We start from the raw sequence: 15,578 nt of genomic DNA on the forward strand, positions 1-15,578 counted from the left end.
TCAAGGTAACATTCGTTACCGCGGTCTCGTTTGCGTCAAGCCTGAGAGTAACGCCCGCGATCTTGGCGTCTTTTCTCAAGCAGTGACGAAAAAGTACTTGAAAATTCATTTGTGAGAGATATGAGGCCTGATAGAAAGCTCACACAGAAATAAGATTTACTTCTGTGTGAAATTTCACACGGGAATAAACCTTATATCCCACAAATAAATTTTTAAGCACTTTTTCCTCAGTGAAGTAACATCATAGGTTTCTCAGGCCTACGTGAGGAAGTTTGTAAAAACTGTGGCCTTTTGCATTTTTTTTTTTTTGTGAATGACTAAGTTTATTGCTATATTTTATTTGTTAATTTTCTGTAGACTTTATAGACTAGTTGTCACCAGGAAACTTGTTATCTCACTGGATTAAACTGATAACAGTAGCGGTCACATGAACCCAACTATTATTTCTAAGTAATAGAGCAATAGAAGTAGGATATAGCGTCTTGCACAAACTTGTGGAGCAAAAGAAAACACGTATAGGTCTAACATGTTTTTGTCAAAATTGATGAAGAAATCGCTCGAATCGAGCGTAACCGCGCAAACAGCCATTCGTGTAAAAAAATTATTCAGAACCACGGCGGTTTCCAGACAGATCAAATGTCGATTTTTTTATTTAAACGTTGGGATATTCAAGCGATTAGAATATTCGCAAGGTTGCGACCGAGGTTGTCCGATCGACGGGGGATTGCGCAACGAGATTAACTGGTTTAAATTGACGGTGGGACAAAGCACGCTCACACTCGCTCGCGGCTGCATCCACAGCTAGCTGTGTATTCTGTACGGGAACCGAAGAGACAGGCGAAGCGCGTCTCCCCCGGCCGAATGTCCCTCGTCGATGGAAGCGTTGTTTAGTCGCGATTAGTCACGGCAAGACGTGATTCCCGACGCACCTCCGCGGGTAGAAACCGCCCGGTCGATCCACCGTGGGAATGTTATGACGTATACCGTTGCATCCAAGGCGTTCTTGTTGGCCTCGACGGACAAACCATGACTCCATTTACCCCTCGCGATTCGCCCACCGGCTCGCCGCAGACGCCAGGGCTCCGGGACGTGGAGGCTAGGGAAACTTCGACGATGCGTTGCATCGCGAAGTAGGGGAAAAAGAAGTAAGATGACAATCTTGAGGTAGATTTTTCCTTATTTTTCTAGCGACGTAAAAAGAATGACCAATTTTTTTCTGATCAACTAAAGCCTTTCCTATTACTCGCATAAACCGAAAAATTTATAAATAAATTAGAATCGTAATTTAAATATTTTTAGAACGTGTCAATTTCGTCATCTTGCCTCCATATGTGGACGAAAGTTAAAAGAAGTTAAAAAGATAAATTTTTTATGCACACAATAAATAATTTTCACAAACTTTATATTTTGTTAGTATAATGGTACTATGCGATACAATAAAATGCAAATAAAAATGTTACTTATATATAAAAATATAATTTGTGACAATAACAAAAAAAATTAAGAAAATAACATTGAGATAAAACAAAAATAAAAACAATTATTTAGAATTGTGTAATTTTTTTAAATAAAATGTACGGGTACACATCTTGCCCACACATGATACTCCCACATAGTCATTTTATTTATTTACTCATTAAAAAAGTATTGCAGTATAAGAAATGAAAAATAAATAATATGTTATTATATGCGTTTTTAGATACGTATTGTATACAGCAGTTTTATAGAGAACGTGAAAATATTTACTATAATTGTATATATATAATTTTGTGGTAGTTCTTTATAAGGAATTATACAATTATAGTAAATATTTTCACGTTCTCTATAAAACCACACCGTATACAATATGTATCTAAAAACGCATATAAGAACATATTATTTATTTTTCATATATATATATATATATATAATAAAATGCTTAAATTACGATTCTAATTTATTTGTATTATGAAAAAATGTATTATCTATTGTCGTTGACAGATTGAAGTCAAACTATGCAAAAGATTATTCATCATTATTAAAAGCCTCTAATGAGCTGGACATCGATTCATTATTTATTAGCTTAGAAAACTCAGTAAATCGTCATCTCACCCACTTCGTCATCTTACCCCTCTTTCCTCTATGCGTGCGTGAGTGCGTGTGTGTGTGTGTGTGTGTGTGTATGCAACGATATCCCCCGTTTCTCCTGCACGTGGACTACTTAGAGGATGCCGGAATTTGTAATCGTGCGACTGCGAGATAACGTACTGCCTGAACAGTTATACGAACGTCGCGGATTCGCTGAATAATAACGCGTCAAGTCTGAGACGGCGATTCGACGCGTCACTGCCGTTTCATGCGAAATCGACGATTCTTCATCGCCTTTTTGTTTATTTTCTCTCCACCTTCTGCGAGTAACACGCGCGTCTCGCGGTCGGCCACACGCGGGCAAATCGCGAGTCAATCGGAATCCCGATAGTAATTGGTGTATAAAGCAACGCACCTATTCGCCGCCGTTCGCCGGTGAATCTCGTGGGAAACTCGTGACACACATTCGCGCGAGCGCGGAAGTGCACCTCGTAGACTGCAATACAGTGCATATCTCGTCGCCAGCGTCTGATGTGCCGGCTCGCGCTCGCGATGCCGCGGAGTTCAATTAAAATCTCGTTTCCGAGTCAACTGCTACTTCGCCGGCAGAGAAATGGCAGAGCGGAGCGAGGGGAGTCGAGACAAGCGCGAGTAGGACGGATATCGCGCGAACGATACTTGGATATTTGCGGAAGGAACCTGCCGCACGACAAGTCGGTGACACTTTAAGTCTTTCCAGAGTTCTTTCTCGAGGTCTCGCGTTTCGGAACCACACGTAAAAAACATTTTGCATTTGTGTCAAGATCCTCGTTGAAATATTTATACTAAATTTTTAACAGACTTGCGCAGAACAAAATTAGTCTTCTAAATTAATTTTCTAAATTAGTCTCTAAATCATAAATAGATATTCTCATATATAAACAAGAATATTATGATCTTGAGAGACTTTTACTTTTGATTTGATTGAATTTGTATTGACGTAAGTATTACTTGCATTCAATTTGAGACTAAAAATCAGTTAAGAATATTATAATAATATCTGCTGATTTAAGATTATTTTTTCAGTGAGATTAATTTAACTGTGTTAATTTAACATATTGTGTTTATGTTATCTCAATATTTTGTGTTGAGTCGATATTCAACATGTGTAACTATTAAAACACATTTTACGCATCAGCGGCGATTGATGTGTTATGAATAATTTACTAATTTTATATTAATTCTTGACACAACATCTGGGTTATTTTTCATATTCACCTGTTGTGTTAAATTAATACTAAAATTTGCGCGGACCATTTGGGGCATATGAATTGTGCTAAATTCGACACAAAATTTCTTACCGCGCGAGGCCGAGATTTCACGATACTTTCGTCCACGAAGCGGGCAGACCGACCGACGGACGGACGGACGGTCAGTCGGTCGAGGTTTGTTGAATTGGAAATTAAAATCGAATTAGTTCGACCTGATTATTTCCACTTGATCGGCTCCCTTTACTTTGTTGCTGTCGCCGCATGCGACCGTCGGCTATGTGCGTCATTCTTATTTTTATCCACTCTCTCTCTCTCTGTATTTTTTATCTATCTCTCGCGAGCGCATCCCCTCGATTGACAATCCTCTTTGATACAGGAAGCAGCGCTGTTCTTGTGCTCCGGTCGCCAAGTCTGGTGACATTTACGAGAACGTCTCCTGACGCGCACGTATCGCGGCGCCGCTTCATCGAAATCGTTCTAATTGATCCGCGACTGTATATCGCGCCGCTGAGTGAAAGTAATCGGCGCGGGACACAGGTTCGTCCCGTGAACACGCGCACCGTCGCCGCGGCGATGTGAACGCGATGCACTTTGCACGATGTAAATAAACGAAGCCTTGACCGAGGAAAGAGAGCCTCGTCGTCCCCCTCGGCTCATTGACTACAATCGGATCTATTTCTGCATCGGTCGCGCGCGCTATCAGCCGCGTCGGAAGGAGGATAGAGCGCTCTCCGTCGTTCGCCGCGATAAGCCGCCGTAATCAGTATATCCTGGCGCGGTCCACGCTCGAGTTCGACGAACCGTGCCGCGTAAAACGGCCCCGCCGGATTTCTAATTAACGCCGCGCAATATAACGGACCGTCGCCGATACCCGGCCGCGAGTTTGCTCTTCCACGCTTTTTCTATATTTTTTTTCCTTTTTTCACTATTTCCGCCAAAACATCCGCGAATCGAACCGCTATACGATAACCCGTGCGTGTCTCCTCTCCCGGTTTTGTCGAGCTCCTTAATTTCCGTTCGGACGAGAGTCGAACCAGCCGATCAGTATGATTGACCGTGATATTCCCACAACGCAGCGATAACGAGATCGCGATGAGGATCCCCTCCTTCTTTCCTCCGTCCGTCGCACGACTCGTTGCGAGAACCGATATATCTGGATTAAAGGTGGTACACTGAGAAAGATTTCTTCAGATCTAATCAATTTTAATTTAATAATAATAATTTATAGTGTAATTTATAATAATAATAATAATAATTTTCAAGCTTAATTACGTTTTTTGTATACAAGCAAATTTCATCATTGACATGTTCCAAAGAAACTTTCGATTAATATGTACACGATTGTTAGACTTTTCAATACGAATATGTATCTTTATCTTAAATAAAAAATTTGTTTGAAACGAAAGATAATTTTCTTATAAAGAAATTGTTTCAACTTACATATTTATTGTTACTAAATTATATTTTATCTAGTTGAAAGATGTTATTTCAAATAATAGCGTTCTTTCTGTCAAGCAATAGAGTTTTCTTGAATGAGAGAAAAATTCTTACTCAAACAAATAATATTTCGAATATGTTGTTTCTATGACAACAAATTTTAGTCAAATAAATAGAAATACTAAATCTAAAGAAATCTTTTTCTCTGTGTACTATTCGAAGATAAGAAGTCGAATTATTTGAAGCTTCGAAGATTCTCTATTCGAAGGATTCGAAATATCAAACTGTTAATAGAACTAATGTTAGAGAACACAACAAAATGCCATGCGATTAAAAAATATCAGTTTAATCTCCCGTTAATCGCAATATTTTTTATCTATAAATAGCCGCGGTGTATCTCACAGATACACTGATTTACCCGTTACTTTGTTCTACTTCTTGAAACAATTTTTCCTTTATTAGCACTTGACTAATAGACCAGGCATTGAAGTACATGAAAAACAATGAGAAACAAAAAAAACCAAGAAAAAACATGGACAAAGACGAGTTCGACCTTGAGGCCGTATAGCAACAGCGATACGTTGTAGCCTGAATGTGTGTCTATTGGATATTGTGACTAACGGAGGGTTAACGCAGATAAAATTGACGTTCTAAGATGTCGTAAAGACGTTTTTTTAGACAATAAGACGTCCTGAGACGTCGTAAAGATGTCTTTTAGGCAATAAGACGTCTAAAGAGCGTCTCTGAGACATCTTTTAGACACACATGTTGTTCGAATAAATACCTTTAGCTCTATTGTGAAATTTATATTTGTCTGGTTTGAAGCAAAGCGAATGGAGAAAGTACAAGTGATAAGCGACAAATATTATTAACTTCATTTCAAGGTAAATGTAAATGTTATCATGATATGCAACAGCACAACGCAATGCGAGAGAAAAGTTACATTCTTTTAGGACAATAAATATTATTTACTGTACAAAACGAGCACGCGTACTTTCCAGTTCTTGAAGCTTCGAATATTCAAATAATTCGGATAATCGAATATCCGAAGATTTAGATGATTCGAATATAATTCCGAGTTCTAATCAGGATTTCCCCGCGACCTCGGCACCACGTGCGACCTCGGACGAATCGGCGCGGAAAAAACAGGAAGGTGGAATGGAGCGAGAAAGCAGGAGAGGGAGGAAGAGAGAGAGAGAGAGACGCAACAGACTGCGCGACCGCGGAGTCGCGTGCGCCGCCGCCTAAGGACGCGACTCCGAACGAACGAGGGGTTACGGGCAGCTCGGATAAGGCACACACTCTAGGTACTGTTAAGCAGCGCGCCGCGAGGAAGTCGCTGTAATTTTCTCCGCGGAGTAGCGGCAAGCTCGCTCGCGCACAGGCTAGGCAGCAGGAGGGGCCTTGTTCCCACGCCCGGTACCGTGATCTTTGCCGTGCGCTACCTAGTCCTAGGAGTTGATCTCCCTCTCTCTTCCTCTCCGCGGAGACGCGCGGCACCGCTCCTCGACGCCCTTTCTCCTCTCTCTCGCGTGCCCCCTCTCCTCCACTCACTGCTCTCCCTCTCCCCGTATCTCTCTTTCTCTCACTCCCTTTCTCCCTGTTTTTCTGTTTTGCCCTCTACCATTATGCGCGCGTTACGTAAGGTGGCAATGTGCGAGCCGCTCGTCACGCTGAAATAATAATAACGCGTACACAGCCGCAGGCGAGAACGACGAAGAGAGAGAGAGAGAGAGAGAGAGAAAAGACGCGGGAACGAGAGAGGAAGGATGAAAGAAAGAAAGCGAAGAGAGAAAGAGGCCGACGAAGGAGGGGGCGAGGAGAAGAAAGAAAGAGAGTGAGTGCGCGCGCGCGCGCACACGGTTAACATAATTACGGAGAACAGTTCGCGTGATGCGCATAGAGAGAGAGCCGCGGTAAACAATTGGTATATTAAGCTACTATCCACACGCGATTCAGAATAGTGATTAGGAGCGGATGAGTAACGGAGCGATAAGGGTCGACGAACCCGACACTCTCGAGAGAGAGTCCTCCTCTTAATCACCTCGGAGCGCGCGCGCGTGGACACGATTCGCGCCGCCGCCTGATAACGCGATAAGAGATCGCGATACGTTATCAGGACGATATCGGCTTTCGTGCGCGACTCAATTAATTCTCCGTCATGGATATTAAGCCGAGAGAGAGAGAGAGACATTGTCGCGTCGTTGCGTCATGGCGGACATTGGCGTCGTCGAACGGTCCTGCGGTGTCTCATAATCACGGTGTCTCCTCTCGCTTCTTTCGTAACGAACCGGAGGACCGCGTATCTCTCTCTCCCTCTCTCTCTCTCTCTCTGTCATTCCCCAAACAAGCGTCCGGAATCGGGCTCGTGCCGCGGAATAAAGAGTCCAAGCTTCGTGGAAGGAACGCACGCGCAGGTACGCGTTGCCGGCCACGAAAGAAGGACACACCGCCAAGATCTTTATCCGCTCGGAGAATTATCTCGTGCTCCTCGTTCCCGTCCACGGGCCTTTGTGACTCTCTCCGGCGACCCACGAGGGCCGCTCGTGGTGCACACCGTGAACCTCGCCGGTCTACTAATCGTCGGCTACTTAGGCGGTGACCCAAGCACGACAGAGAGAATACGGCTCGCTGTATTGTTATCTTTATCGCCGGATATGTTGGATGTGCCCGTGTGAAATTCGCGACGCGAAGACCGCGTCTCGAAGCGCGAACTCGTGAAACAGACGTGCCTCGAGGTACTCAAGGCAGTTGGTCCGAGGAGGTGTCTAGATTTTTATAAATAGCTCTGTTAAGGGGTATCTTTATAAGTTTATTATTTACTGAATAAAGACTTTCCTATAACTTTAGTTAGCTATCTAAGTAATAAATGTTAATTTCGAGCGAAATTAAGACAAACATATACACATGATATTACAATTATGCAAACATTATTTATTATTTTTCTTATTAATGCTTGATTTATCTATTATACTCTTCATTAGCTCAGTTGAGCTAATAGAGAGATGCACGCGATAGAAAGTAGTGTATAAATATTTAAATATGTATGCATGTGCATATATGTGGATGTTAATATAAATCGTAAATTTCTTATATGGCTATACCCCCAAAACAAAATGGTAAAAAATTCTCAAACTTGCGTACACTGAAAAAAAGGATTTGATGATAAGTATTAAAATTTGGCGAATGTTTGCTGACCAAATATTTGATTATTGTAACTAAATAATTTAATTCCAAATATTAAATATTCAATATACGAAACTTCGCAATATTGTATATATAGTATACCAAACTAAATTATTTGGTCGCAGAATATTTGGTCGGCAAATATTCACTAAATTTTAGCATTTATTATCAAGTCTTTTCTTTCAGTGTGTAAAGTCTCTATATTAGTCCTTAATATCTCACAATAGTTTTTCATAAAAATCCTAAATGTAACTTTAATGTGGTTTTAAATAAAGAAGAAATTAAAAATAAAAGTTAAAAGTAAGATATTAACTTTTAGTGAAAAACCCATTTGATTGTCTCCAACAAAATATGATTCAAGTCAACTAAATGTGGTTTTCAGTGTCAAGGAACACGATGAAAAATATCATTTTCAGTTTTGAATATCTCAGCTCCCGAATGGTCAATTGTTTTCTAACTTTACAGAGACGTGTAGATGGTATATTTCTATCAATACGCAACTGAAATTTAAAAGGATCCCTAAATGGTTTGAGCCTAAATTACTTTAAGCCGCCTTGAGCTGCACTATTCGTTGGGGATGATGGGTGAGTGGGTGGGTGGATGGATGGCACCCTCTAGGACGACAAGTGCATATTCCCATCGTGGTGCTTTTAACCACCACGGATCGCCCGCGAACAATCGGATTAACGAAGTTAAACGAGAGGGTGGCCACGAGATATTCGCCCCCTTCGTGCGCCCTCCGTCAGCCCGATACATTCAAGGATCGCATCTGTCGTGTTTCGCACGTACAGGATCGCCGCGAGCGCGATTTCGCGGGGGAGTAAAGAAAGGAGACGGAGCGAGAAAGGGAGCGGAGACCTGTTTTCCCTCGTGTATCGGACCCCTGCAGATCGCGAGATTAACGATTTCACTCATATCCGGCCTGTTTCGCAGAGGGGTTGAAGTGTCGTCGTCGTCGATCCTCCGATCGAACGATCAACGAGCGATGACGCGCGTTCTTGGCGAGAAAGTTTCGAAACTATCATCGACGGCATAATCTGCAAGATTAACCAAGCGGAAGATAAAAAGATGTCTCTGGATATAAGGCTAATCTGATTTAAAATTCTAAACCGGACGAACAAAGGTCAACATGGAGCATGGGTCGATCAAACAACACGGGCGTCCTCATTCCACGCAGTGTTTCCGAGATGGAGAGACAAAAAAGGAGAGAGGGAAAGAGAGAGAGAGAGAGAGAGACTGAGTGAAAGAATGTCGACTCTCCGTACGAATTAATAAAATCCAATTTGGATCTACACGAACCTCTTCAGCGCGGCCAGCCGATCGGGCACGAGCGATCAGACCGCGATCAGGTCGCGGTGCATGAGTACACGATCGGCGAACGTTGCGATGAGCAACGAGAGAGAAGCAGAGGAACGAGTATCGGATAATTCAGGGTTGCGTTCGGTGCAATGCTGCGTTCGCTCGTAGCGTGCTCGCTCTCTTTTAATTAGATGGAAAGTCCAAGCGAGGGGAATGGTAACGCGCACCGCGACGATTTGCTTAACGGTTTTGGCATGGACGTAGAAATATCTGAGTGTATGTCTGTGAGCTTGATGTCAGAGGGTACAGGAGATTTGATAAATATATAACAAAAATATGATCGACTAATATAGCAATCATAACAATCTGGCGTATCGCAAAATAAAATTAATGCGCTTCATGCATTTGCAAGATGCAATGAATTTTTTTAGGGTTTCTCTAGATTTACTTACAGCAATCGACTCCACCTACAATTCATGTCATTCTGCGTACAAAAGTGTTAAGGCGATGTTATCGAAAAGTGAATACTTCATGGGATATTTTATATCTTTCGTACTGAAAAGTGAAATATCAAAATAAAAAGTAAAATATCTTTAAAAGTATTCATTTCTTGATGATTTTATCCTTTTACATGCAGAATGAACAGAGGAATCGATCTGTGTTAAAAAAAACTATATTTTTTTGTTTAAAAAAATGAAGTAGATTTTTACGTGATTTCGGCGCCTCCATGTAGGAAAAAGTAGATGACAAAAATATAGCCCCTTCAAAATCATTTAATTTTCACCGAAAAATTTTTTTCTAAGATCGATATTTATTATGATATTTGAGACAGCAATGTCAAGTGCCTCGTCTTACATATGTTATCTTAGACCTACAAAGATGGCCGTGACGAATATTTCCCTTCATCCCTGAAGCTTCACCCCGCGCGGCCGCTGGAATATCTTCCACAGTTGCGTTCAGATATTCCTACGTCTATGGATTTCGGGCGTCCATCTCGCACGAACCACGCTCGAGCGTGCGGAAACGCAAGCGGCGAGATTCCGCGCGTGCGGAAAACAACATATTCCTGAAGACGTAGACCGAAGGCGACCGCGAGGTCGTGTTTGCACTGAAGCGTTTGCGCAATTTTCCGACCGCCGAGTGGAAATGAAGTTTCTTGCGTCGTGTTATTCGCAATGGCGAACGGGTCGAGGCGAATCGCCGGCTGTTACCATCGAGAGTCGTGTATTACAAGAGGACTCGCGAACGGTCCCTGCAGCGTGTCGCGGACGATGACTCACCGGGTCGCGTTAATGAAATTCTGCTTCCTCGTACGACAAAGAAACGCGTGTCTCTCGCGCGCATCGTTAAGCGGAGTCGTGCCCTGTGCGCTAATTTCGAGCGCGAGCCGGCTATGGGAGTACTTATTGGCTGAATAGACTGGAAATGCGTAACATCGAGATAGACAACGTTGACGTAATCCCTTCGGCCACTTCGAGGAATCGCGCCGACCGACCGATCGACGACGTCGTTTCCAGCGCGTCATTCTTATATTGATCTTATATTGATTTCAATTGAAGATAAGACATCGAAGATTTCTATGTAGATATCTTCAAATACAGAAGGATATAAATCGTTACAACTTCTCTTAACGTAGATCTCGGTTAATTGATTTTATAAATTGTATTTTAATCGGTGATTCCCCAGAGATATGACAATTACATTGTGTAATGAGTTTGGCTGGACTTATCCGACAATGAACAACTTAAACGCGTTTTGATGAAAGAAAACCAAATTTTTAATCTTCACGAACCAAATTTGGTTCTTAACTTGTGAGAGGCCATTCAACAATTACATCGCGCGAAGTTTGAATATATTTACTCCCCGCCTTCCGCGACATTTCGTAACAAAGTATTTGCCCCCTTCCAATATTACGCGACGTATGGAATTAGCTCTTACCTGCCCCGACACGTAGAATAAGAAAAAGTAGCTTATAACTATGTTGTACGTAATAATTATTAGACACGTTAATTATCTTTTTCTAAAATAATTTTCAGTAATATCCACTTAATTATTTTATCTTATAATTTTTATGAGTAAAATTGTGTTTTTAAAAGAATAAATATCTAGATTTTAAAAGAACAAATATTTAGATTTCAAAAGAATAAATATTTAGGTCTTAAAAGAATAAATATTACCATTTTGCTTATTAACACAAAACCATGTCAAAATAATCCACAAATTTTCATCAAAAGTAACCAAATGTGTCACGAATGCAAACAAAGTGAATAATCATGCGCACCCATATTTACAAATTATGCCATCTAGCGTGTGACGTTTCACGGCCTTTATTCTTCCCTCTCTTTCCCCTACCATCACAAACCGTCACGCAAGCTGATTTCCCCGCCCCCCTCCTCCTCGTAATGTGACGTAATTGTTGAATGATCCCTGATAAAAAATTCTGTTTCCTTCAAACGCTTTTGGTTATCCATTGTCAGATAGATCCAAACAAACTCATCTTCAGTGTACGCCAATTACTTTTCCGTCATAATGCCGCTTCTAGAAAATAACGAGATAAGATCCAATCGTGGTTAACATATATTTACAAGTTGAGTCTACGCATTTTTTTAAATTTCAATTCCACAGTAAGTTGTATTGAGTTATTTCCCGTGGAAGAGCTTCTTGAGATTTAGCAGTAAGAGACCTTCGGGTGGCGTGAAAGCGTCCCGTTCTCAGCGGGGAAAGTTTCGAAGGGGAGTTACGACTGGCACAGAGCACAAGGGGAGACCAGCGGAGTAGAACAATTACGTTTTTGTACTCACCGAAAACATTTCCCGACAGCCGCAAACGTGCCACTCTGGTGGCCCTATTGACTGTTAACGGTCGCCTCGGTCGTTGACAAGACAAAGACATCGAGCCTCTAGTCTTTATAACGTGGTGCTCGCGGAAGACCGACTTTCGGTGTCGTGTTTTGCGCGTGAAAGATGTTACGTGAAAAAATGTGGAAACTCCGGTCAAGGATGTCTCGTCATTGTTGTCAAAGTGAACCGTCCGGAATAGGTCAGGCCAGAGGACGGGATTTGGTGCGAGCGAACTAATTGTCGTCAGTCACACTCCGAAATCACTTCTCGTTCGCGCGCGAAAAGACAAAAAAAAATGTATTCGAAAAAATTGCTTCAAACAAGCGATGCGCGACGTGAAAGAATCTTTTCGTGATCAAAGGAAGGCAGAGAGACGCGCACAGGGGGATGCGCGAACGGTAGGCCGCGGGAGCGCACGCGTCGTTGGTTGACCGTGGAGCAAAACGGAAATACAAGGCTCAGGTAGTGTACATCTGTTACAATGGATCGCAGGCTCGAGACAAATCGTTTGACGAGTACTCACTACAGCCGGAGAACATCCAAGGCACGATTCGATCGATTCTCACCGCGGGATCCTCGGCGCCATTCCAGATCCAGAAGGGAGCGAGACGGGAGGGAAGAGGATGAAGGAGCGGAGAAGATGGCGCGAAGGGTGGAAGGACGACGACACGCGCACGGTCACATTGTCTTTCACAGATCTCTCTTTCCCCCTCTCGCCCTTCCGATTTTTCCCGGATCGGAAGGAAAGCCTGGAGAGACGAAAAGCGTCGGAAGAGAGAGACAGGACCAAGGAGGACGAAGGAAAGAGACGGACGGAGGGAAAAGAAAAAGCGAGCGGATCTGCGGAACGGGAGTAGTCGGGAAAAGGCGGGCAGCTTGTACCACGCCGCTACGACGACTGGCTTGCAGAACTCCCCATCTGCTGTGTGTTGCTTGCTGCCCCGACCAACTCCCTGCTGTCATTACGTGCGCCTGTCTGTGTGCCGGCCTACTGGTGCACGCACACAGCCGTGCGCACACTTCGGCAAGCTGTGCGTGGCAGCGGACAGGCAGTGCTCGAACCTCTCGAACGGAAAGGCCGGACGCGCGCGTGTATCTACCGAGGATCTCACCTCGCGAATTCCGTGATAAGATGCGGCCTCTTATCTCCGCCGGCCTCGTGCCGTGATAAGAGGACGCGCGAGTGGCACGGGTCGCGGAACGTAATCACCCGGCGCATCCGGGAACGCTTACCCCGAGCGAAGTTGTGAATCAGCGGTTGGGAATTAATAGGGATAACGGGAAATCGATAATTACACGGCGGCTGAGTTAATGGCGAAGCCCGCACGGCCGGAGAACGTCGCGTTGTTGCCGGCCGACGCTATCGCGGAAATAGTATCTTTCTAACAGAAACAGAGAGGGAGAAAGAGTGATAGGGGGAGAATCGAGAAGTCGAGATGAGAATTAATTATTCCCAGTTGGGGATCATTTCAGGGAACGGAGCGAGAGAATAATTGAATCATTCTTACGATTAAGAACGCTTTCTCGCGTACACACACACACAAACCACGCGACGGACGCCATCGTCGTCGTCGGGGCCAATTAAAAATGTATCCCTCGAGGCATCGGTAGGCAGTACGAAACGCCGAGTGCGAATTGCGTCGTCCGCGCCGTCTGCGACAGTGGAAATAACGAACGTGCATTTCTCAGGCGCTAAAAACGCCGCCGCGGCGTCTGCGACCCTTACGCACCCGGTGGCGAGCAAGCAAGGCGCACGCAACGCGCGCGCTCCCGCATACACTTACGCGCAGACAGCGTCGCTGTGTGAGTGCATTATGTATGTGTCGCAGCTGCAGCTGCTCACGGGAGCGGAACACACGGCTTTTGGGGATGGCGATGCATGCCGTAGCAACGGTTGCGCACCACCTGGCCCGACGTAGCCCAGCGTCGTCGGGCCATGGCATTGGCGTAGGCCCCTCTCTCGCCGAAGAACGGGCTTGAAAAAGGGACGAGGAGGGGAGGGGACAAAAGGAGCCCGGCTTTTGGAATTCCGCTACTCCCCCCACCCCCCCTGTTTATCCGAAGGATCGATCGATGAACCTGAGAAGCCATACGCTACCCTCTGTGCTACCCTCGCAAATCTTTGTGTGTATGTGTGTGTGTGTGTGTGTGTGTGCGAATTCATGCGTGCACTCGCTAATAGCGGAAGAAGGAACCGCGACGACCTATATTTTTTGGGAAAGGCGAGTTCTTGACGGCCGGGAGACGGATGATCGCGAACGAAAGCTCAGCGTAATCGCGCACCGCGCGATTCACGGCTCGCCGATTTTCACGGGACATTAGCATATTCGATCGCGCTCCCTCGCTCGCTCGCTGCGTCGAGCGAGTTGCCGCTCGATTAAGGGGTGATAGAACCGCGCGGAGGTTGTAATCACTTTCGCGATGTAACGCCGATGTAATCACCCTTCCTCGTCGTCATAAGAATAAACGCGGAGAGAATATAAAAATCAATAAGGAGAGAGAATATATAAAAGAAGTGGAAAAAGTGTGTATCGACGTGATCGAAAGGGCGAGATCATCGATTGCGGAGGGTGAAGCTCGCGAGGGTGAAGTTTAAAATCGCGACGCGACACGGCGAGTCACGGCGGGTTAAATGGTTGCTATGTCGCATCGCGTCCCTCCCCCCCACTATTCCTCCCTTTCCCTCTCTTCTCTCTCTCTCTCTCTATCTCTTTCCTTCCCGTTTTATTTTTTACACAGGATCCCCACAAAAGCGGGGGTGGTCCTGCGGCGCAGGACTCCCCCACTATGCCGGCTGTTGCCACCATATACGCCCATGGGGTTTGCGCGTTGATATCGCAATAGAAGCTCTATCGATCCTGCTCCCCGACACAGCAGACCGGCTGTTGTCAGGGGGTTGATAGCGATATGCGAGCTCTTACGCACGCACTACACACGCGCCTAGCGGTGGGAGTTCCGCGACACAGGATCTCTCTCTTTCTCCTGTCTCGCTGTCTCTCTCAGACTTTATCGTGTATAGTTTAATCCCCGAATACGTGCACCGATTTTACACCAAAAGTAAAAAGCACTACATTCAAGTAAATATTTGCCAAGAAGTATTGGAGTAATCGACATGTAACGTTTTCAAATATGTTTTTCAAATGTAATTTTTAATATTGTACATTACGTCATTATTAACAATATTTGACCCAAACATTAAAAATAATATATTTCTACATTATGATTTTAATGTTTAGGAATATTATATTACGAAGTAACGGTTTAAGAATATTTACAAAATATTATGTCGAAATGTTTATAAAATGCACATGAAACCAATGTTTCGAAAGATTGATTTAATGTTTCTTGTTTACTAAATATTTTACTTGAATTAAATAAACGTTACTTTTTTCTCTTAGGCTCGCTTTTTCATTTTAACCTATGGTTTAAAATTAAACCAATGATAACGTAAATATTATGTTTTTCTATTCATGACTGTGTCCAATAAATTTTAGAAATT

General features: G+C 43.8%; 1 protein-coding gene across 4 annotated transcripts in view; it reads right to left on the reverse strand.

Annotated features, from left to right (window-relative positions):
• The window catches only part of LOC106745104 (protein neuralized), a 105,268-nt gene that overhangs the window by 17,035 nt on the left and 72,655 nt on the right, over positions 1-15,578 (reverse strand). The window contains exon 1 of one of the 4 annotated variants that reach the window (XM_014620384.1): positions 12,603-12,985. The exons of 2 other annotated variants lie outside the window; for them this stretch is intronic. In XM_014620384.1, coding sequence (XP_014475870.1) covers positions 12,603-12,618 — 16 coding nt within the window. In that variant the 5' untranslated portion in view covers positions 12,619-12,985. Of the gene's footprint in view, positions 1-12,040; positions 12,567-12,602; positions 12,986-15,578 lie in introns of those variants that run through there. One more of the 4 variants, XM_014620382.1, reaches the window with a different exon arrangement.

The sequence above is a fragment of the Dinoponera quadriceps genome, unplaced genomic scaffold, assembly GCF_001313825.1.
Source record: "Dinoponera quadriceps isolate SergipeBrazil2010 unplaced genomic scaffold, ASM131382v1 scaffold1114, whole genome shotgun sequence".
NCBI classification, from domain to species: Eukaryota; Metazoa; Arthropoda; class Insecta; order Hymenoptera; family Formicidae; genus Dinoponera; species Dinoponera quadriceps.